The 23,880-nt window shown below is 44.5% G+C and overlaps 7 protein-coding genes across 7 annotated transcripts; 5 read left to right on the top strand and 2 right to left on the bottom strand.

Annotated features, from left to right (window-relative positions):
* Positions 1 to 229: 229 nt before the first annotated feature.
* Positions 230 to 1,024, top strand: KD926_009081 (Rad17-domain-containing protein; the record flags this gene model as incomplete). The annotated part of the gene is made up of 1 exon (XM_053101681.1): positions 230 to 1,024. The coding sequence occupies one exon, from the start codon at positions 230 to 232 to the stop codon at positions 1,022 to 1,024; it is 795 nt and encodes a 264-aa protein (XP_052954719.1).
* A 394-nt stretch (positions 1,025 to 1,418) lies between these two features.
* Positions 1,419 to 2,837, top strand: KD926_009080 (putative cell cycle checkpoint protein Rad17; the record flags this gene model as incomplete). Its single annotated transcript, XM_053101680.1, has 1 exon — positions 1,419 to 2,837. The coding sequence occupies one exon, from the start codon at positions 1,419 to 1,421 to the stop codon at positions 2,835 to 2,837; it is 1,419 nt and encodes a 472-aa protein (XP_052954718.1).
* A 340-nt stretch (positions 2,838 to 3,177) lies between these two features.
* On the top strand, positions 3,178 to 4,710 carry KD926_009079 (putative UPD-GlcNAc transporter (Mnn2-2); the record flags this gene model as incomplete). Its single annotated transcript, XM_053101679.1, has 4 exons — positions 3,178 to 3,444; positions 3,508 to 3,533; positions 3,595 to 3,611; positions 3,677 to 4,710. 4 exons carry the CDS (start codon positions 3,178 to 3,180, stop codon positions 4,708 to 4,710), a joined length of 1,344 nt encoding a protein of 447 aa, XP_052954717.1.
* A 378-nt stretch (positions 4,711 to 5,088) lies between these two features.
* Positions 5,089 to 10,826, bottom strand: KD926_009078 (dynamin-related protein DNM1; the record flags this gene model as incomplete). Its single annotated transcript, XM_053101678.1, has 5 exons — positions 5,089 to 5,397; positions 5,463 to 7,454; positions 8,424 to 10,310; positions 10,371 to 10,558; positions 10,631 to 10,826. The coding sequence occupies 5 exons, from the start codon at positions 10,824 to 10,826 to the stop codon at positions 5,089 to 5,091; spliced, it is 4,572 nt and encodes a 1,523-aa protein (XP_052954716.1).
* A 1,479-nt stretch (positions 10,827 to 12,305) lies between these two features.
* Positions 12,306 to 15,266, top strand: KD926_009077 (AMP deaminase; the record flags this gene model as incomplete). Its single annotated transcript, XM_053101676.1, has 5 exons — positions 12,306 to 13,649; positions 13,700 to 14,304; positions 14,524 to 14,820; positions 14,879 to 14,976; positions 15,055 to 15,266. 5 exons carry the CDS (start codon positions 12,306 to 12,308, stop codon positions 15,264 to 15,266), a joined length of 2,556 nt encoding a protein of 851 aa, XP_052954715.1.
* A 301-nt stretch (positions 15,267 to 15,567) lies between these two features.
* KD926_009076 (uncharacterized protein) lies at positions 15,568 to 16,914 on the bottom strand (the record flags this gene model as incomplete). The annotated part of the gene is made up of 1 exon (XM_053101675.1): positions 15,568 to 16,914. The coding sequence occupies one exon, from the start codon at positions 16,912 to 16,914 to the stop codon at positions 15,568 to 15,570; it is 1,347 nt and encodes a 448-aa protein (XP_052954714.1).
* Positions 16,915 to 18,395: 1,481 nt separating this feature from the next.
* Positions 18,396 to 19,741, top strand: KD926_009075 (E3 ubiquitin-protein ligase RNF103; the record flags this gene model as incomplete). The annotated part of the gene is made up of 2 exons (XM_053101674.1): positions 18,396 to 18,538; positions 18,598 to 19,741. The coding sequence occupies 2 exons, from the start codon at positions 18,396 to 18,398 to the stop codon at positions 19,739 to 19,741; spliced, it is 1,287 nt and encodes a 428-aa protein (XP_052954713.1).
* Between the last annotated feature and the right edge of the window lie 4,139 nt (positions 19,742 to 23,880).

Genomic DNA, 23,880 nt, shown 5'->3' with positions numbered 1-23,880 from the left:
TAAGCGGTACGGAGTAGTTACCTCCCACCGACCTACGTCGACTACCTACCTACTAACAACTACCTACGTTCATAGTTTTACCTGCATACCTACCTAGGTACTGCTCCGTACCACTTACTACCTTACCTATCGCAGCCCCTTGAAGACGAGTCACAATACACCGCCAGGTCATGCTACACGCGTCGCTATTTTCGACCATGCAAGCGGTTTTCCCCGGTGGATTATCTTAATGACCATGACCTCCCGTGCGACAAAACGGCAGCGCACACTAACAAGCTATTCAGAAGGTGTCGATAAAGCCCAAGCTGAACATGACGAGGCTGGCCATCAGTGCCCATTAGAATCTAACTCGTCTTTGGAAATTAAACACGGCCGTGCTCCATGGCATTCCAATATGTCTTCATCACTTCAAAACGGCCCTTGCTCAGCAGTAGCCAGCGAGGATGCCACCGCCTCTTCTGTTCATTCCTCGGTGGATGAAAGGGGAACGCAAGCGCTCTCTGCAGCTAATCAATTAGATCACAGACTCGAAGAGACTGTGGGAGCTCCTTGTGCAGAGCGACTTACTCGGGTGCCTGAGTCAACCTCTGCTAGTGCTAGCAGAAGTGTTGATGAGGACATAATCGACGATTATGACTCCTGCGAAGAATTATTCACTAAACATTTTTCCGGCCAGAATATCGCAGACCAGAAGATTAAGTCGAAGTCATCCCGCCGCCGTGAGACCTCAAATGCCGCGTCGATCAAAACTAGAAGCCGTTCGGAGAGATTTACGAACCCCTCGAAACGTTTCATTCTGCCACCCGAGCCTACCGACAGCGGTAATATTCCACCTTTCGATAACTGCGGCGATGGTAGTATACCTTGGGCGCAGCGGTTTCAGCCGCTTAATCTGGAGGAGCTGGCCGTCCATAAGAAGAAAGTGTCCGATGTGCGACATTGGCTGGAAGCTTCTTTTATGGGGACTGATAGAAGTGTACGTCTTGCTGCTCCTTTTGTCTCTTTGTTTGATTTCTTTCGATAATGTTTCTCAAATCAAACCATATGATCCTCATTAATGAAAGAAGAGGCTTCTTGTTCTTCGAGGCCCTGCAGGCAGCGGTAAAACTACGACTATATCGTTACTGTCAAAAACGTTGAATTTCGATATTTTAGAATGGAAGAATCCCCTGGTCTCCCAATTTCCGTCGAGGGGATCCGTTACAGTATCCTCACGATTTGATGATTTTCTTGGGCGTTGTCATGACTTCAAAGGGCTCGATCTGAGTGAAGATAGGAGTGTTCCTCAAGCTGGAACGGGCGCTGACCCCGGTCTCCGTTCACGACGCATTGTTCTCATAGAGGAATTCCCTACTTTTTCAAATACATGGTCTTCCTCTCTTGCTGCTTTTAGACTTTCACTCCACCGTTACCTCGCTATGACAGTACCATCAGCGTTGAAACCTCATTGCCGACCAAACTATAACGAGGTCCCTCCAATAGTGATCATTGTATCGGAGGCGCTTCTCAATTTTTCGTCTGAAACTCTCACGGTCAATCGCCTACTCGGGCCTGAAGTATGCAACCATCACCACACGACTGTTATCGATTTCAACAGTATTGCTCCCACAATCATGCAAAAGGCTCTCAAGGATGTTTTGTTGAAACAGTCTCGCCACTCCAAAAACTTTCGGTTTCCAAGGGCAACCATGCTACACAATATTTCCAGAGTTGGAGACATTCGAAGTGCTATTTCTTCCTTGGAATTTCTTTGTCGGAGGACTGAAGGTATTGGAGAACCGATCAAAAGAGCCTCGAGGACTTCAAAGAAAACTCAGGACTCCGAAGAGTTGACGTCCACCGAAAAAGAAGCCTTAGATTTGGTTACCCATAGAGAGGCCAGTCTAGGCATATTCCATGCCGTTGGAAAGATTGTATACAATAAACGAGAGGACAAAAACATCGCAGCAGACGTTGACGGCCTTGCTGCAACCCCCGATCATCTCATCCGCCACGACCGGCCAAAAGTGCCTCAAGTTTCCGTCAATGAACTTGTTGATGCGACGGGAACCGACATCCAAACTTTTGTTTATGCACTTCATGAAAACTATGTTCCGTCTTGTAACGGTCCTTCTTTTACAGAATACCTTGGTGGGTGCACAGAGGCATTGTCCGATAGTGATGCTTTGTGCTTCAGTCGTGATAATGCTCGCAGATCATGGGCGGGTGCTAGGGCTGGTATTAGTGGTGCCAACGCCGGTACCGATGTGATTCGACAGCAGGATATTAGTTACCAGGTTGCTACTCGGGGTCTTTTATTTTCTCTTCCTTACCCCGTAAAGCGACAAGCGACAACTGGTGGACGAGTAAACGAGGCGCATAAATTGTCGTTCCCGGCATCATTGCGCCTATCATACGATACAGAGGAAGTGGAAAGTCTTCTGAACCTGTGGCTGAACAAAGCGCTTCATCAGGCCACTCAGTCAACATCAGGTTTGGGAAAGCACGGTGGAGATACTCGGACTAGAGCCACGGGAGATTGCAACGGTGCGCAACGACCGATCGTGACCGTGGTGTCACGTAGTGACATGCTACTTTATCAGCTGCCATATATGGCCAGAATGCCTTGGAACAGGCCATACTTGCCAGAGCTTAAAAGACTTGTTGAAATGCGAGGACTGGATTCAGAGTATGAGACTCTGGGTGATCAAGATGATTTCCCTTATCATTATCACCCCGGAACTGGTCCTCGTGCGTCGGATGGGGCTTCATTGATAATGCTCTCACATGAGAAGTATGCCGACGGGGCTGAGGAAGGGGGCCTTCTATTGAGCGACGAGGACATAGTTGATGATTGATATGATAGCTAGGTATGTACTGTACATACATACATACATACATACAGTCTATTTACTATATCGAGGTATCCAAAATACACAATACCGTACCTATCTATACAGTAATACATAGGTGGTATCTTTACTCACTACAGCGGATAGACACCACGCCACGCGTGCTCCGTATCCGTAAGATCCTACCACCTCTCTCCAGTTCTGTCCACTCTTCCAATTTCTCTCTTTTGTACATACATCTGCTCCTGAGAGTCTCCTGGTTCCGATTTTCTCCCAGGGTTGCCAGTCCTCGTCTATTTGCAACACCCCGCCTCTCTTTCCCAGCTTTGGCAACCACCCGAAAACCATGTCGGAGGGCGATCGCATCACACGGAGACACAGGGTCGACAATTCCAAAGGGAGGGCTGGCAATCGAGATGCTGTCTCCGCCAAGCTCCGGGCAACAGAAGAGCTTTCCGGTGTGATCGAAGATTCGAGAGATAAGAACGAGGGGCGAAGAGAAGCCAGGGCAAGCTTGGGCGGTATAATAAGTGCTATAACACTTGTGAACTTCCCCGACTGGACGAATATAGTTCTTATGGTTTCACTGATATTTGGCGGCTGCTGTGCTAACGTGGGTTCCGTTTGTGTACACAAAGTGGTCAAATAGTAGTAGAATGCTAATGGTATGAATCAGGTATTTGCCCTGGAGGCCATTATCAAGTGAGTTATATATGCAGACTCGACGCGCAGCAACGTCTTTAGCTTACTGATATGTTTCTAGAGATCAGCCTTCCTCAGGTATATACAGTCTCAACCCCTTCCGATATGATTCTATCTTGACGGTTGACTTCTTTTGTTTGAAGGTCCTTTAATAACCTTTGCTCAGTTTATACTGACTGCACTGTTTACCTTGCCTAGTTTCATGTCGCTGTCTGCTGGTCCCCGATCCTTATTCCTTGGTCCGAGGGCTATCCCCCTGAGGTCGTGGTTCATATATACGGCCTTCTTTGTGACCGTGAATCTTCTCAATAATTGGGCCTTTGCTTACAAGATCTCCGTACCGTTGCACATAATACTCAGATCCGGGGGGCCGGTTGCATCTATGATTGTTGGTTATCTCTTCAATTTCAAAAGATATTCACAAGGTCAGGTCATTTCAGTGGCGATGCTTACCCTAGGCGTTGTCACTGCAGCATTAGCAGATGCGCGTGCTAAGGGCTCTATTGGGATCGGGAACGAAGATAGCGACGCCAGGTTCACTAGAACCTTGATCGGTTTCACTATCCTTGCTCTTGCAATGATCCTCTCTGCTTTCCAGGGGATCTATGCAGATCGTTTGTACGAAAGGTACGGGAGAAGCCATTGGAAAGAGGCTCTCTTTTACTCACATACGCTTTCGTTGCCACTTTTCATACCAACATATTCGCATCTGCTGAGTCAATGGCAAGCCCTCTTCTTATCGCCCCACTTGCTTTCCAAAGTGACCACATTGATGGCAGAGGGCGGCTCTTCAAATTCCACCTTGCACAAAGTCGGAAATCTTGCTGCCACAAAATTGCCTTTCGGAACCAGTGCAGGCACCTTTCTAGGAGCTCTTAGAGACTCTCACCTAGCTCCTTTCTTGGCATTTATTCCAATGCGGATGGTCTACCTCCTGATGAATGCCTTGACACAATATCTTTGCATTCGTGGGGTTCATTACCTCTCGGCAAAATCGTCTTCCCTAACTGTTACTATAGTACTGAACATTCGAAAATTGCTCTCGCTTGTATTGTCAATCTATCTGTTTGGCAATGATCTTGCGCTGGGTGTGCTCATCGGTGGCCTACTTGTCTTCTCAGGGGGCGCATTGTATGGCTTCGAGGGTGCGCGGCTGAGAAGTACCAAGAATAATTAGCATCTTTCTGAATCTCGGCTCCGGTCAACAATCTTTCCAGTCTTTGCGTTCGGCTCTTAAGGAAGCGGCATGCTATCCTTTGGAGCTCGTCATATACAAGGGCCAATTGTGAACGTTTATTGTGTTTACTGCAAGCCTGTTTAGCAAAGAGCTGTCCGGGTCATTTTTGTCTACGCTGCAAACAAATCACCATCCATTTGCTAGAAACCATCATCAGATTTCGCCTGGGAGCTTATATTGATACATAAAGTTTTTATCTGGATCATATCCTTAGCAAATAGATGGTGTTCTAGTATAGTTACAGGGGTACCCATGTGTCCATATAGAGATGGTGATACCGTCATTGAGGCCCCTACCGGCCTGGCGCGGCTTGCAGAATTACAAGACCTCGCCCACTATTCTGGCTGCCTCCTTGTAGGTGTCCAAGAGCTTTTCGCACTTCTCCCTTTCCGCTTTGATGCCATCATCCTCGTAAAGCAATTCTCCAAACAAATCCTCCTTGTAAAGTTCACTCACTAGCCTATTTTGCACTACATCCTTGCTGTGATTGACAAGAAGATGCATAATAGCTTTTGGGACCTGGTCGGCGATCGTCTCTCTTACAATGTTGAAATATGAAGATATCAGCCGGCGGATCAATTCGGTCTCCAATAGTTCACGATCAGAAAGAGCCGGCTCAGAGTTTTCCTTTCCAAGAAATAATTAATTAGCCATCAATACAAACAAGACAGTTGGCGACAGTAGTATCTTACCATTGAGTGAGGTTCACTACCGTATTCCGGGAGAGGTGCAAAATCTTCTGGGGAGATAACTGGGGAGCGTATTTCGGTACGCCGGATGTTCTGAATGTGGCTAGAGTCCGTTGGGTGGTGAGGTTGCTTGGTATGAGTCGGAGGCTGAGAAATCGCACTAGGGGACTGTGTGCCATCCTTGCCAAAGAAGTAATTGAGGAAGGAATCACGGGTCGAGTTGGTAGCTCCAAAAACGGCATGAGGGCTCGAGTGTACACCATTCAGTGTTGCGGCAATACCACTTTCATGTGGCTTATTCAGATGGGGAGATTGGCTTCTTGTCGCTCTTGAGGACTGGTTTTTCGATGAAATACTTTGCATCTTCCCTTCAACCTGTTGTTGCTCCTCGTCTTCCGGTGATGCCGATGAGCCGCCATTGAGACCTCCTAACTCCTTCAATCGTCGTTTCTCCCGTTTTTTTCTATCCTCGGCCAATGCAGCCCTACGTTCCTCTTCTTGTTTGTTTTGGATGATGGAAGACATCGCTGCTGCGGCTCCAAGAAAGTTCGGATGATTCGTGTTGATGTAGGCCCTTTGAATGGATATCAGAGATTCCACGTATACTGAACAAGGCCCCAAGCGTTCACGGAGAAGATCAGAAACAACTTCGATGAGTTTTCCTTGAAGTCGAGGGAATCTTAGAAGTTCTTGTGAGCCACAGGTGTGACAAATCTTGATGAGCTCCTCGTAGACAAGCTCCACGCACCGCTGACTAGGTGCTTCCAGCATTTTGATTTGGGGCTTCACGAGCAAATCGAACGCAAGCTCTGGGACAAACAAACTGGGCCGAGGTCCAGTTGAATTTCGAATTGCGGTTCTGATATCGGGAACAGATAGATTGTGGATTGGGTCGATCGTTTCAAGTGAGTTTCCAAATACCGAATTAAAGATGTAGTAAATTCTAGCCCCTCCGCATAGCTCCTTCGTAGAAATCTCGGAGGAAGTCCCGTCAATAGAAGATATGAAGGACGAGGCGAAACGAGTCATCAATTGTAGTATCAGTGACCCACGATGTTCCTTTCCACTGAATTGTTTATTGCCATAGCTGGCGAGTTCCTGCTGTGTTTGTCCCATAAGAGTATTCAAACGCGCTTTAATGTCAGGCAAGCGATCACGAATGTGAGCCATCAGAGTAGTGTTCAGTGTTTTCGCGAGGTACTGTGTCCCACACCGATTGGCCATATTCCGATACGCAGGGTGATGTCGAAAGAAGTCCACTTCAGCTTGCAAGGCATCGGACAGCGACTTCCCGGATTGAATATCTTGCTGCGATCGATTGACGACTCCGATGAACCCAAGTTTCAGGGGGTAGACACGGCCAGACAAAATATCCATAGCGTTGGTGCCGTGGTCCATCAAGTCCAACTTCGTCAATACTCCGATGGTTCTCCGGCCCATGGGGTCCACCTGGCGGGCGAGCTTGAGTGCTTCGGAGTTCACAAGGTCAACATTTGCCGGGGAAACCGCTAGAATTATACTATTTGGCTTGGCGATGTATTCCAATATTAAGGCTCGGGTCTGCTTCTCGATATCTGACGGCTGATCCCCGATAGGAACCTTCGTTAATCCCGGCAGGTCAACCATAGTGAGATTGAGCACATGAGGCGAGAAAATTTTCAGGTTGATCGGTTGCCTATTAATGCCTTTGTTGCTTCCAGCTATCCGCGCTGTCTCGGCTTCGATTTCTTGCTTCACCAGAGCGAAGTCTTCAAACTTTCGACCAGGTATATGATGAAACTCTCCCCACTCATGCTGACCAGCCACACTAGCAGCTGTGTGAGGCACGTGGATTTCATCGCTGCCGGGTTTGTCATGGCGTTCGCTAGGGATATTTATGAGTTGCAGGATCAAAGGCCGTCTAGTAACAATACCGCTCCCTCTCGGCAAAAAGTCTCTTCCGACAATGTTCTCAAGCACAGACGATTTACCAGATGATTGGGAGCCTACCACAACCTAGAGTGTGAGTTAGCACAAGCTGACCGAACTAGCCATTAGATGCCATAGGGAAAGACTTGCAATTTGAGGTAAATCAAGAGAATCATTGCCAATTGTATTGAAAACAAGATCTTGTAGTTTGTTGACAGTCACGAGCAGATCCTCACTCAATGACGCCATATTGGTCAGTAAATAATGGGTTGATTTAAAGCTGGCGAGGATCAATGTGGTTTATGACGATATATAGTGAAGTTCTAGACCGGGTTGCGTTCGATGAGAAGGCGAAAGAAAGAAGGAAAATATTGAGAACAAAAAGAATCGGTTTAAAGTAGAACAGCACCCCTGGTTATCCTGCACGTAGCACGAATGATGTTGTTCCATGCATTAGTGTGCCTTGCGTCTTCAGTTTGGAGTTAAAGATGGGATCCCAGTGATCATGTGACATGATGGGCTCGTGGAGTTCGCTTACGTAATCACAACGCGCGTATTTGTGGTCTGCATCTTGCTTTGGTTGAGTGATTCTGCCGCGGAGAACTTCGATGAACTACTATAAGAAACGAAATACGTAAAAAAGAATAGTATGAGATTATTTCCCTATGCCATACGGTTTTTCCTTGTCTTTCCCTTCATTTTCTGTCTCCTCCCATTGTAACTATACGACATTGGTCTAATTACAGAAATCGGTTTGACTCTAGTGGGCATGACCTGCTGCCCAAAAAGCTAAGCCAACCATTTGATATTGATGTGAACTGTATTTGTGAATGACAACAGCTACACTACTATGTGACTAGGCCCACAATCTCATTTCTCAATTTGAACGTAATTGGCAGGGAAGAGTCCCTTTTTGCCATGGAACTCACCGAACCACCAATCATCATCCGGGAACTCCTAAAGCCATGGTTAATCACAATTGATTGAAACAACAATGGAACGACAAGGGATAATGGATAATAATGGACTCAGGACGCGAAACAGAATATCACTTACTATGTTTGTAATCTGAGCGCCTTCAGGGAAACTAAGTTCGTTGTCCTCTGCAGCCTCGTAATCATACAATGCCATTGCACTCGGTGCAAGAGTTGAGCTGGCCACGGGAGGCACGGCCGCAGTCGACTCAGTATTAGAGACCGACTTATCTGCACCGTGTATGTCTTGGACATCCGATGGGTTGTCGTTCTGCTGGTCATGCTCGACAATTTCGACGTAATTGCTTGGGAAAAGGCCTCTTTCGCCGCGGACGTTAGACCCCAGCCACCAATCCTTATCAACCATGTCGACATCTAAAACATGTTCTCCCTCCCGAAGTTCAAGCTCATTGTCCTCTGCCTTGTCATAATCGTACTGAGCAATGGCCTGGATGCCTCCTTTTTGATTAAGGTTCTCCGGAGCTGCTTGGCTTCTTTCCTGGGCGACATCTTGCAAATCATCCTCAGAGGCATATTGATTAGAGATGGTATGCTGCATCTCGTCTGACTGACTGACGGAGGAATTGACACCTTGTTCGGTCTGCGGATCAGTCGCTTCTCTGCTAACTGGCATGGCAACACGGATGGGCGAGGTTTCGCGAGGCGGAGGGGATGGGCTGCGGGGACCAGCTTGCTCTGATGTCTCTGAAACAAGTTGATCATTGTCGGGATTATGAGCCTGTTGCTGAACAGGCTCTGACACCATTTCGGGCGCGTGCATGTAATGCTTTGCCTCTGGAATGGGACTAGAATCTTGTTCAGCGGATTCCACAGCAGGGTCATCGTGAGAAGTAGCAGCAGTAGCAGTAGCAGCAGCGGCAACAGCAGCAGTTGTAGTATCTTCTTGTTGCAGGAAAGTTCGAGGTTCTGTTTCAAAATTGTCGCCTCTGTTTACCGCAGAATCGTGAAAAGTACTACTGCCGACGGACTGTCCGGAATGCGTTGCCTGGATAGGACCAGAAGACTTGATGTTAGAGGAGCCTTTCCATTCCTCGTTCCCACCAGTCTCTCCATGGACAGGAGTCTCGTAAGCGTAATCCTCTCCACGCTCTCTGGCCTTCTTTTCTGCCCAGAGTTGGGCGGGGGTTTTCCCTCCTTGGTCGGCAAATGTTCTGCTTGCTCCATGCAAATGTGACGAGGTTGGTTTTGACATAGAATCACTGGGGAGAGGTGGCCTCGTCCCGGCAAATGCCGGGGTGGCACCAAATTTGTTTGAAACCTTGGGCTTCGGCAAGCTGGTAAGCCTTTCGGAATTTTGTTCAGGGAGTGCTTGGGGAGTAACTATCGGGGGATTCGATGGTGTAGTAGATTTATTATCAGAAGCCACGGGGTATTCCTTCGGGGTTTGCGCCTTGGAGCGAATTGCAGCGATGTCAACCTTTCCAACAGGTTCATAGGCGCCTTTGACCGGCGCTGGACGGTCATCCTGGAGATTGCCGGTCTCGCGTGCTTGTCTCCTTATAGCCGCAATGTCTACTTTCCCCACAGGCTGATAGCCGCCCTTAACAACGTTGCTAGAGTTGTCACTTGCGTTACCGGCACCTCCGCTAGTAGATCCTTTCTCTGATTTGAGCTCATTCATATTCACTTTGGTGGGCTTATAGGCTGGTTGAACCTTTTCGAGTTGCGTTCTTGTGACCGGAGGGGCATCGGGGCCCCATCCGTCATCTGAGTTTGTCCTGTCTGTCAGGCCACGCAGTGGGACAGCTGGTGTCTTGTTCAGGACAGTGCCACCTGATCGAGACGGCGTAAAGACGGGTTTGGTGGAGACAGGCGGCTTCGGAGTGGTAGAGACGGATTGATCACTTCCCGAGGTGTATTTGGCACCCGACGCATCGCTAACTTTCTTAATAATTCCCTCGACGGTCAAATCATCATCCGAGCGCGCCGTTATCTGGACATGATAGCCCTGAGGAACGCGATGTTAGTAACGTGGTACAATCGAAATTTCGACACTAAAACAGCTTACATGTAGGAACTTTGAGACTGCAGAGAGGTGACTAGTGAAATATCCTTTAGTTCTCTCGGGGACACCCTCCCCACACCATGCAATAAGCACGTTCTTGGGTAGGCCCGTATTGGGATCTGTCACCTTAGCAAAGGCGAACTGGATCTTGCCCTCAGAAAACTCATCGATAAGGTCCGCCAATTCGCCCTCTTGAGATAATTCCATTAGTTGTTTATTTCCATCATTGGGCTGCTTAGAGTTAGGGGGAATTCGGCACGCACCTCCAGAGTTCTGAACTTTTAGGACACTCTCTTTATTGCCCGCATCTGGCTGGAAAGCGTTGACAAGGGGGGTAGAGACGGAAAATACGGCCCATTGGCTATATGTCGGAGAACTTGCTGGAAGAGCCGAGTTGACCACGGTTTGGTAGCTTTTGGATATGGAGGGCCCATTCGAGGACAAGTTGAGTGTTGTCATGTTGTCAACTTGGAGCGTAGGAGTTGATGGTATAAATGTATGGGCGCCTAGAGCAACCTGTGGATTGGCTATGGGTTTCAGGGCTGCGAACAGTCGGATGGTTCTCACTGTTGGGCAAAGGTTAAAGCACAGTGTTGCAATGGCCTGTTGCTTGTGCTATGGTTTCAGTCTGCCTAATGGAACACCTAACTAGTAAAGTGAACTAGTTAGTTACATAGCAGCTAGTTGATTGGCTAGTATGTCTTATCTAATATTACCGCGCGTATCTAACTTACTCCGTACCCGAGCCGAGCTTGGTTTGGGTTTTGATTGTTTTTGTCATGACCCCGAGGAAAGAGAGGATCAAAAGGGAGGGGATGGACTCGACATTTTAACAAGGTTGGATAAGCCAGTTTGTCGGGGGTGAAGGGAAGAATGAATGCACGAGTTCCTCTTTAGTTAGTTACCATCTGGTAAGGTAGTTAGGTTCTGTATGTACAATGGACAGGTACAGTACCTAGCATGAAAGTATTGTACAGTACATACAGTACAAATCTTACTCAAATGGTACCGTACCCGGTCCGTACATCAGATGTACTGTACCAATGGTACCTACTAGGTAGGTAGTACTGGGTACATACGTATTATTATCATCTGCTGAAGAGTACTCGCTCCGTATAAAGGCCTTCTAGTTAGCAGGTAGTACGGAGTAGAGGCATACGGAGTAGAGGCATCTACGCGCGCAATCAAGATATCTTCCAAAAGAATGGAGTTGTGCAACTAACTATATCTACTTAGGTAACTAGCTCGCCTTCACAGAATCACAGAAGGAACAATAAGATCTAAGAAAGTAACTCAACAGATAACTATTTATAGTAAATTTAATAAAGTCCTAATAATAGTAACTAATAGAATAAAAGGTCAGGTTCTAGAAAAGGATATTTTGTCTGTGTGTCAGGAACTTCCTCATGGGGGGCGCAGGCAGCACTCAGGCCTTGTGTACGTGCTGTACGAAGTACAAGGCGTTACAGAGTTCTCCGAGCACCGTTAGTTCCATGCGTATGGAGTTGACCTCTGCTTACTTTTTCTTTGCAGACGCACAGATAATGACCCCAACAATCATCAGGCTGGAGCGAAATTCTACCTCAGGATAAGAAAAGTCTAACTCTACTACGTAGGTCAATAAATGCCAGGTCTATCTAGAACGAAGGTCAATAATTTACAGAGTACTCCGTACATACTTAAACGGACAAGCTCCCCAAATGCACAGAACAGAAAGACAGGAGGTATGATGTAGCACGTATCAGCTAGGTAGGCGGTCAACTGACAAAAATTTTGACCGCTCTCTATGGGTTTTCAGCTACACCGGCGTACACAAGGCGCAGTCCTGATAGTAACAATAACCCCGAGGGCCTTGGCAAGACACTGCTCCCAGCTCGGTGCCAACGCAACCTTAGGCCTTGTTACAATCTTCTACAGCGAATACCGGTGCCCCCCGCGATGACGCTCGAGAATGATGAACTCGAAAATGCGCCTAGTACCTCTAATACCCCCGAAGTGGGAGACTCACCTTCCGGAGAGATCCTCCCAAGGGATAGGCAACTGAAAACTCCCACCTACGATTACGCATATGAAAAATCAATGAGTCACGCTGAAGCAAAGCTTTTCTACCAACAACACCAGTTTGCCTCTCGGAGTACTGATGGTGAAGTTTCCCAGACCGCGGTTCCTCCAAGTTCTTTTACCTCAGCTTCACTAGCAGATGATCCAGAATGTGACATTCCAGCTCTCAAGCATAAGGACAGTTCAAGTCACTTGGTTACTACCGATACTACTGATTGGGCCGGGCAGCATTCGACTGGTGATCAGTGGAGCACCTATTCTGATACGCAGGGTGTCGATTCGCATGAAGAGCATTCAGAGAACATCATTTCCAGTACGGAACAAGTTCCCAGACCTCATACAATGTCTCATGAAGGCTCGGGTGATCCCGCAGCCAAAGCTCCTGGAACAGATGCGACTCGGCCTATATACGATGGACTGGGAACTATGGAAAGCATGGTGAATATTACATCGAACAGCAACACTGTCGCATCGGAATTGAATGTCATTTGCCGCAAAATTAAGGGCTTGTTGGAGCGACGGTCCCAATATATCCAACTGTCCATGCAAAGTTCTCAGGATAACCCCAGAGACCGCCCTGGGTGGGGCGTTTACCCACCTCCCCCAGAGCCGGCCTGGGAAAATGACAAAGACACTGGCAAATTCAATGATCATACTCAAACTGAACAGAAGAGAAGAAAGATGGGTCAGGATATTGGTGAAGATTTCGATATAGCCGACTGCCTGCCTCTACCCGGGGAATCATCGTGGGTCTTCAAGTTGGATGAAAACAGCGTGTATCAAGTTTACGAAACCGATGTTGCCGTTGATTCAGCCCAACCGATTGTTCGAATTCCTTCGTTGCGGGATTTCTACATGGACCTTGATGCGATCATAGATGTATCCTCTGACGGGCCGGCAAAGAGCTTTGCGTTTAAACGACTCTCTTATCTGGAAGGAAAATTTCAACTGTATACGCTATTGAATGAGTACCAGGAAATAGCCGATAGCAAGAAGGTTCCTCACAGAGATTTTTACAATGTCCGTAAGGTGGACACGCATGTCCATCACTCGGCCTGTATGAATCAAAAGCACCTTCTTCGATTCATCAAAAGCAAGATGAAAAAGTCCCCTGATGAAGTTGTCTTGTTCAGAGATGGGAAACACCTAACCTTAAAAGAAGTCTTCGAAAGTATCAACCTCACTGCATACGATTTGAGTATCGATACCCTTGATATGCACGTAAGTTGCCTATCTCTTGACCAGTCACTCTGTAACTAAAAGCTTTGCAGGCACACACCGATTCCTTCCATCGGTTCGATAAATTCAACCTGAAGTATAACCCGGTGGGCGAATCGAGATTAAGGGAAATCTTTCTTAAAACAGACAACTATATCAAAGGGAGATACTTGGCGGAGATAACCAAAGAAGTTATAGCCGACTTAGAATCAAGCAAGTATCAAATGGTGGAATGGCGCATCTCAATTTACGGGCGATCCATTCAGGAATGGGACAAACTTGCTGCCTGGGTGGTTGACAATAAATTGTTTTCCCCCAATGTCCGCTGGCTTATCCAAGTTCCTCGACTCTATGACGTTTACAAATCGAGCGGTATGATGGAAAACTTCGAGCAAGTAATTACGAATGTCTTCCAGCCACTGTTTGAAGTGACGAAAGACCCCAGCAGTCATCCAAAACTCCACATATTTCTGCAGCGTGTTGTCGGATTTGACAGTGTTGACGATGAGAGCAAAGCGGAGCGTCGACTGTACAGGAAGTACCCAATTCCAAAGGAATGGAATACAAAGCAGAATCCGCCGTATAGTTATTGGGTCTACTTCATGTTTGCAAACATTGCATCTTTGAACACATGGAGAAAGCAGCGCGGGTTTAACACGTTCGTGTTGAGACCACATTGTGGTGAAGCTGGCGATCCCGATCATCTTGCTGTTGGATTTCTTTGCTGCCATAGCATCAGTCATGGCATTCTGCTTAGGAAGGTCCCTTTGCTCCAGTATCTCTTTTATTTGGATCGAATCGGAATCGCCATGTCACCACTCAGCAATAACGCCTTGTTTTTGACGTATGACAAAAATCCATGTGCTAATTTTTTCAGACGGGGCCTGAATGTATCATTGTCTACAGATGACCCGTTGCAATTCGCTTTTACGAAGGAACCATTGATAGAAGAGTATTCAGTGGCCGCGCAAATCTACAAGTTTAGCGCTGTGGACATGTGTGAACTTGCGAAGCATTCGGTAGAGCAGAGTGGTTTTGAGTTATCATTAAAGCAAAGATGGCTTGGTTCCAACTGCTCTTTACCCGGCGTTTCTGGGAATAATGTCGCCAAGAGCAATGTCCCAGATATCCGCGAGGAATTCCGACATGAAACGCTTGTTGGAGAACTACAGCTGTGAGCAACCCCTTGAAGGTTAGAATGAAAGAAAATCCATTTGCTGACGCAACATTAGCATTGGGAAATATTCCCTTTCGCCTTCGGCTACGTCTTTTCCCCCGGAAACTAAAACTCATTCAAAGGATAGGATGCCAGAGGTTGCGGCTTCGCCGTGTACGTCTAAATCTCCGTTGTCTTTTAGCCCGTGCAAACCCTCTCTCAAAGCTTCTCATCCGACTGAACATGTCCTAGCTGAGACTTCCGGTTCTACACGCCCCCAGGATGGGAGTGGCCAACCCGATATGTCAGGCACTGGTACTCAGCCCATAACGGTGACTACAACCCGGCCAGATGCCTTTTCGGAACAGAAGATCTTCCCGGGTCTTGTACATGAGAGGGCCAACAGAGGAAATGCTTCAAGTCAGCTGTACGAAGAAAGCGTTCAGCCCCACAGCGATGACTGATCACACAATTGCTCGGATTAGCCCTAGGCGTATGATACATAGCATGCTGGTACCGGGGTAATCTCGATATGATAATACCCTATGAACCTTGCAATGTGAAGAGAGCTATATAGAGGGCCATGATGTCCGGGAGATATTGGAATCTGGCAGTGTGCTGCCCAGCAGCCATTCATTAGTAGCTATCAAGCGGGAGAGGAGTATACTCGAATGGGACAAAGTGAATCAGCCTGACACTTGTGACTATATATACCCTGTGTCATCCCTCGAAGCCAGCATCCGTAGACATCTCACCCGAGTTAACCTAGACTGCCCAACTTCCCCTCCTCTCGCGTACGCCCCATTTCTCATGGTTGCCATCCTCTTCTGGAACACGTGGACGTTCGGTATCCCATTCGTGTATGTACAAGCGCAATGCACGCCATCGTCGACAACCATTGCTTTTCTTGTCTCTCTTTATTCCCCGTTCTTCAGTGAAAACAAACCCTTTGGCATCTGTGTCTATGTCATCTTGCCTGAGATCCGCTACAGAAATGCCAGAGATCTTGCTGAGTTCATGATCATAATAGCGGGCAACGCACGGATATCCTAGCGATAAGTAATTATATATCTGGGTCACAAAATCATCAGAGGGGTAAGGTTCAGCATCCTCCTCATCCATGACAGTATCTCGCAATTCAGCCTCGTTTGCCACAGCTAGCGAATTTTCGGTCCTGAGATCCGCAGGTATGAATGTTGGAATCTTGTTGGTGGGCACCGATATGGTCTCTGGCATAGTATTGATTGGAACGTGCTTTACTTCAGCGCGTCTGTCATTCTGGCAGGTCCCCATCCAAAGACCTTCATTTGTACGATCATTCTGATGCGGCAACGCATGCCAAAGACCGGGGTTGTTGTGAGTTATGTCAGTCGGTTTAACTGAACTACCACCTTCATATATTGTGGTCTCCGGCGATAAACTTTGGGGAAATATGAGGTCTGTTCCAAGCATGGGTGGGCTTTCATGGCATCCATTCTCCACTAGGTTCCCAGATATTTCAGCATTCATTGATCGACCATGGCTAGCGGGGTGTCGACTCAAGGATTCCGACCGCGGAAGACAGTTCCCATCGGTTCCAATCTTGGACAATGCTCTTATCCCCGCCCTCTGTTTGTAAACCCGCAGGCATTCAAGCTCCGAGGATAGATCTGCGGCTGAATTCCGACGGCTATCCAAGTGATGCAGCTGCCCAGGAATAGTTACGCCATCATCAGGTGAACAGTCCTCATCTTCATTATCAATAGCAAAGTGGTCTACGGGCTGGTAGACTTGTTCATTTGGGAAGGCTGCCAGGGCCTGCTCTTTCAACTGCCGTTCTGCTGCTTGTGCTGCGAGTGACAGCAAGTAACTTGAAATTTCTTCATCGCAACTTTCTCGACGAGCTCGATTATTATTGGGATCTTCTTTGGCTAGCTTTCTCGACGACGGAGGATATGAGCTACCCAGTTCCGACTCGTCAGAGGATCCACTGCAACTTGATGGAATTGCGGGTAGGTCCGGGACTCGAAATGAATGTCTTCTCGTCCCATAACGCCGCTGAAGATTGTGATATGAAAAGGAAGACTCAGGTGTCGTACAGAAGTCAGTTTTCCGTGAAAGATTGTTCTTCATGTCGAGGCGCTGTAAGCTTTCCGATCGAGCTTGTGATAGGCAATTTGAAGTACTATGTGAGCGTGATCCACCCCGAACTGACCGGCTAGCAGTTTCCATAAGCATGGGCGTGAACTTTCTTCGTTGCCGCGTTTGGGACTCTTCTCGGGTCAATGTGGCTAGCTGAAAACACGCATGGCTCTTCCATGCCTGTTCTACTGCCTGGGAAGTATGCATCGCCGTGGCATTTTGCCCCGGTACAATCTGGTTTTGTGTGCCATGTACTATATTCTCTCTTTCGTTCGTGCCGGTCATAGAAGGTGAAGTATTATGCTCTTGTTCCGTTGTGGGTACGTTGTGATTTGCGACCAACTTGCTAGCTGAGTGATATTTTGGGCCCCTAGGACGTTCTAGTGGGCGGTCTGTTGAGCTGCGTGAGGATATCTCGATGGGTTCTGGTAAAAACCTTCTTGGTTTTTTGGGCGAATCCATCTCGTTGAGCATTTTGGTCCTCAAACCATGAGCGTGCTGAATAATGTAGATTTGTCCAATATCCACTCTCCCTTTCCGATATGTGGGCTGTTTGATTTCAGGTCGAATGCCCGGGTGGGGGGAGAAATAATATGTCTTGGATAATGACGATGTGAAAGTGAGGAGGCCTGTTCTCGTCTCTGTGGATTGCGTTGACGTTCGAGTCATATTATCTGGTTACTAATGATTAGTGCATTAGCTTAATCTGCGGCAAGTTCTTGTGGCAGTGGTAATAGGACAGTAGGAGGAGCAGTAAGTAGCAGGAGTAGGAGCAGGAGCAGTACCTAGCAGCAGCAATCCTTGGTAACTTACCAATTACAGGAGTCCGACCTTACTGAATGGTGACTATACTTTACAAAATTCCGAGTTAAATGACTGTAGTTAGTAGTTAGGCTATGTTTTCCTTCATGTTTATGAGTCGAAGATACGGAGTAGTAAGTAACTACGCCAAGCTTTCTATTGCTACTCGGAACTGCTGAGATTGTATCATAAATGCCCCGTGACCTTCAAACACCCGCTTTTATCTTATGCAACATCACATCCTCGGTCCTTCGCACCCCCAATGCCACCTCCAACCAACCATGTGGTCTTGCTAGATGCAATCAACGATAACTGGCAAATTTGATTGTGGCTGCGACCGGTGATGATATACACGACACATGTCTTGAGGGACGCATGGAGCCAGCTTGAGCCAAATTACCAACTGGGTTCCTGTCCATCTTTAAATTCTGTGAGGACACCAGGCCGCCAGGTGCATGCTTGTTCTCCCTTGATCTAAGGCCCATTGATCCTTCCACTCCACTCCTCGACGCGTCTTTTGAGCATGTACCAAAGAATCGACCTATACATCGTTACTTGACTTTCATCAGCCCTACGAGGAAGCTCCTGGTCGCTGCTTCAATCTTATAGCCACGATTTCTATCTTGATCTCACGATAAACAACCCCACCCATAACATTCCTCTAGTTCAAGATGACGTCCCCCTCATCTACGACATCTTCTCCAAATCCGACCAACTCAGACCACAGTGGAAGTGACAGTGGCTCCGGCCCTACAAGTTCACCTCTGTTATTCTTCGTGGCGCTTGGATTCGGAGTTGTGTTCACTAATCTCTGGTATGTGCCCTGACAACTCTTTCATGAATAGTTTGGGTTCTAAACCTTTGCTGCCGAAGGATCATTGTTGGAGTGAAATATTGTTTTCGCTACAATCAACGCAATCGCCAGCTACGCAATGAAGAGACCGGCGAACCTATAGATTTGGTGGCCATACCTAGGCCGCACAGGCGAAGAAGGGAGAAAAAGTTAATGACAATGGATGAAGTTAATGAACGGTTCCCATTAATCAAGTACAAAGCATGGAGGTCCTCGCGCGCCGATGATGGCCTTCCAACAGCAGGTGGTATATCGGCATGGAGTAACACATCTCAGAGTTTGAAGGAAGGTGATGTTAAATTATCAGTCACTGCGGGTGTGCCATGCTCGGAGCTTAACCCGGAAGAGAGTCGCCACGATTTGTCCGCTTCGCAGTCTGCCCTTGCAAAGTTCACGGAGTTCAAACAGCCTCGCCTAGAAGACAAAACAGAAAGAGACCTGCAACCTACGAGGCAGGAAATTTCCGATCCCAGTACAGGACCGAATATCATCAATGCAGAGGCACCAGGGTATGAAAATGGTTCAGAATGCCATGGCCATGACATAGAGAACCAAATTTGCACTTCAGCGCCCATCGAGCTATTACATGACCCCGGCGACTCATGTGCGATTTGCCTTGACGTGATTGAGGATGACGATGACATACGTGGGCTGACGTGCGGGCATGCTTTTCACGCCTCCTGTGTTGATCCGTGGTTGACTTGTCGCAAGGCTTGCTGCCCTTTGTGCAAGGCTGATTACTATATCCCCAAATCCCGCTCTGATCCTTCTACTCCGACAACAAATACAGAGCGTGTAGATCGCCGTACTGCTGGTCGGGTACCGGCTCTCAACCCACCGGAGGCTGTGTTTATAGGGGGGCGCGTGGGTGCTAGCCGGGCTAGGGGCCCATTGGCGAATCGGCATCAATCACCTGGGAGGACTAATCAATCTCGCTCGGCAGTATGGCCCTTTCGGCGTTGGCAAGATTCACATACTCGGGGTGCCGCGGTGCCGCTCGAAACACAGGCAAACCATCAGGGGCAGCGAGGCTGGAGACCGAGGCTGTTTTTCCCTCGTTCATTTCAATTCCCCACCTTTTCAACTAATCGAAGAAATGGCTCAAGAGAGGATCACACGCCGGACGAACTAGAATCTGGCACCGTTGGCCATACCGTATCTTAGCAGAAATCAGAGTGTACGATCTATGGCACGTTCGGTCATATCTAATATTATTTAGTAAACATTGTTGTAGGATTACTAGGTATATGAGGCGGTAGGTTTATCAGAAATCCATATGGAGTTTTTATTCTAATGGTTGTCCACTGTAAGTGGTAGCCACCCTACGGCTAGGGGCACTGAATGATTGAATTATGTTCGGTTTTTTAACCCGAAGGTCCTAACTAATATAATAGTCTGATTGATTAATTGATTGATTCATTCCATTATCCTCCATTTCGGCACCCGTACGGGGCCACGCTGGAGTCTACGGTGACAGCATAGTATATTAAGTTATCCTATAGATTTGTCGAGATCCCAGTTGACCACCACAGGCCTGATCAAGCCAGTAGTAACCCCCTGCAGCCCAACATCGTGTAAAGAGTCCCTAAGCATACTGTCAGCTTACCGCGAAATCATAAAGATAGCCCATTTAAACGGCCGAGTACAGTAATAGGGATACAGGTAGTCAAGGGGGAAGATTGGAAGATTTAGGTATCAGCTACTCTCTTAGAGCGTGCCCTTTTAATTATTACCCGGGATTACTACAGCCCGGGGCCCTAACTATTACTGCCCTTATATCAGGGTCCTAATTTTAGTCTTCCGCTCCACTCAATAATAACTTAATCCCTATTATGCTTTCACGTCCCTCATAATCCTCCTTCAGTAAAACCTCCGCCCCGCTAACTTCGGGCACCTCCTCCACCTAACCTTCCTCTATAACCTACAGCCGGTCACCGCAGTTAACCTTACCAGTATAAATAATGCAACCCTGCCAAGATTAGAAGAATGCATAAATTATGCTGTTTTTCTTATAATTTTGGTGTATACTGATGTATATACAATACCACAGACAAGTGATTTAGAGTATCAAATAAGTGACTCTTTACTTTATACTGTATCATGCTAAATCTATTGTATTCTCCTTTGATTTCTAGTTGTCCTAGTTATAAACATCAAGATCTATCAATCTTAAATCCAGCTGGTAGTTTAGACTGTTTCTGATGCCTTTTCGATCGCTCTTCTTCATCTAGCGATACATGAGGCGATTGGGAATTCCTACTATTTGAAGTTTCAATCTGACTATGAGCCCATTTATTCTGTACCTGTAACTGTTTAAGACGTACTGTAAGGCTGAATTGAAGATAACACTGCCTCTAAGGCTACCTCAGTATCTGAATCTAAAGCTAAATCAAAATGAACAATATTATCTGTTTTATCCTTTTCTTTCTTATCTTCACTAATCGGATCAAGTTCAGCAAGTGTAAGAACAGATTTACTTATTTAATCAGATAATGCAGTTTCACTAACAAAGAGCTATTCTTTTATCAAATCAAGCTCACTGTATTTAAACTCAAATGTGGTTAAGAAAAGATAAATCATTAAATCTCAGATCGTATTCTCTTTTAATTGCTCTTAGCGATAGTAATATATATTACAAATACAATTAAAAAGATATTCAATATTAGTTCCGCTTGTTAGTACTGAAAAAATATCGCGCGTGAGCTGAGTAAGAACTGGATACTTCTGCTTATGCTCCTTCCAGAAGGTCCAGGGATTACCCTTAGTAAGCCCTATCCAATGGTTAGTAAAGATATAATATAATCTAGGGTAGGTACTAACCTTTCGCAAGATATTAGGAAATCTTATTTTCTGGCTGATTGATTTCAGCATAAAAAGCAGTTTGTAAATTATACATTTTTTTAAACTTATCTCCTGCTAATTAAAATATAATCTGTGCATTAAGTGGCTTAGCATCCCTCGAATTTAGCTATTAATAGAGATTGAATTTCGCTTGAAGGATATTTCGATAGCGTTTCATGAAGTTAACTGTTTTTCTGTTATTATTATGATCTTTCCAGTCTGTATTATCAAAGTAATGAAGCTTCTTTGATAGTATTAGAATAGTTACAATAGTATTAACTGAACTATAAGGCTGATTATCAGTTTTAGTGTAATACTTTCGGAGTTTTGTATTGGCAGCCTGAATTGCTGTAAACATATTCTTTTTGTAGAAATAGACTTGCGTTTAAGTCTCTCTTCAGCCTGATTAATATAGTTAAATAGCTTATTGTAGATACTGAAAATATGCTAGATAGTTACATCTCTTATCTTCGATAGTACGCTGGTAAAGTCAAAGAAAGGCTTTATAAGTAGTAAAAGATACTTAACCTAACGCCACTCCTCTGGATTGAGTTTGAATCGAATATAGTAATAAGTATTACAGTATTGATCAATATTTAACTGAATCTTTCGAGCCCGATCAAGCATCAAGAAGGTAAAGTTCCATCATATACGAATATCTTGGATTGGTACCAGCCTTGGCTCTGTAGTTTGTAGCTTAAGAAATGCTTTCCGGCGCTATAGACTAGCGTTAATAAAGACAGCTAAATCTCGGATCTATACAAGAGAAAAATAGATAACTGTTAGTAACTGAGTTAAAGATAAAGAAAGTATAACAGCTTTTTAGCTAGAAAAAAAGGATAAATAGCTAATACTACTTACCTTCTTTAGAGTCTTTATAATATTCAGATATCGCTAATTCCTTAAATGCTGTAATTATTGTAGTGTATTAGTTTATGTTAATTTAATTTTATCATTAACCGGATTTATCTTTATCTTTTTAAGTAATTCCTTAAGGCTCAATTGTATAACATAAATGATACAAAAGATGCGAAAAAGTTGATCTTTACTAAATTTAAATAATTGACTAATTTCCTAAATATTTACAAGCATTATATTGTTATTTAATATATTATCAGTAGTAACTGAAAGAACTCTTTTTAAGATATTATATTGTTAAAAGATCTTAATTACAGTTTCACTGAAATAAGTATCAGAATGTAAGCTATTTAATAATTTAAATCTAAAAAATATTTTGCAGTAATTCTAATCTTGATTTAAAAAGTAGCTGGTAACTGCTATAAATGCTAAAAAAAAAAGATATCTAACAATTTAATGCAATTGATAAACTGCTTCTAGCTGGAAATCTATTTAGTACATTTAATTGATTTACAGTAACATTTTTATTAAAAAACTGTTGAATACTGTATATAGAAAGGATTTTAAACTCTAATTTAATATATTAGATAATTTAAAAAAGGTTATAAAAATCTAAATATTTAACAATTTAAAATAAGAGACAGGCAGTTATTATTAAATTAAAAAATTTCTAATTAAAAAGATACTTATTAAAATATATTAAAGACTGTTAGAACTAAAAATAAAATATATTAATAAAGTTAAGGTATTTTTTATTATTAAAAATATACTGTTTTTGGAATATTTAATTTATTCCTTTTTTGGTTATTTTCTGTACCCGATAACCTTCTTTAGCAAAATAATATTAAAGAGAGAATATTCTAGCATATTTTATAATTAAATATATAAGTGTTATTTTACACTCTTTATATATAACTTTTAATTATCTATTTTATTTATATATTACTTGTTTAAACCTTTATCAGACTGCAATTATTTTTTTACTATTTTAATGTATATTTAACTGTTCTTTACATTGTTTATTATATTTAGTTATAAATTATCACTCGATAAATTACTTCTGAAAGTCCTATATCTAGATATATATTATATAAAATTTACATTTACTAGAATAGTAATCTAATGCGTACTAGATCTTTTAGGGTGTAAGCTGGTAGAAGTAAACATAACAGAAAAAAAAAAGTTTAAATTTGCTTTATAAAGATTTAATTGGTTGCTTAAAAGTTTTAAAATTCTAGAAGATAATCTGATAATAGGTTTTCAGCCTTAAAGAGTAAATTAAAGTAAAAAGAAATATATAATTAAAATATTAAAATCAATAGAGTAAAAAAGAAAAAGAATAAAGAGATTTACAGATATTTTTTTTAATTATAACTTTTACGATAGTAAATAATACGAATTAATATATTAAAAAAAATATTAAATGTTAATTAGCTAAATAAATAAACTAACGCAGAAATAGCAAGATTAACTGAAAGTTAACTACAATTAATCTTGTTATAATTATAAAGTTACAGAGTAACCCGTATTTTCTTTAAATAATTTTAGTATTTTTGAATGCAAATTATTTAATATAATTATATGTAATATTTTTAAAATTATAA

This window comes from Aspergillus affinis (genome assembly GCF_023601865.1).
Source record: "Aspergillus affinis strain CMG 70 chromosome Unknown NODE_63_length_192884_cov_87_495086, whole genome shotgun sequence".
NCBI lineage: Eukaryota > Fungi > Ascomycota > Eurotiomycetes > Eurotiales > Aspergillaceae > Aspergillus > Aspergillus affinis.
Note: the sequence above shows the minus strand (reverse complement) of the source record. Positions and strands in the feature narration are given on the sequence as shown.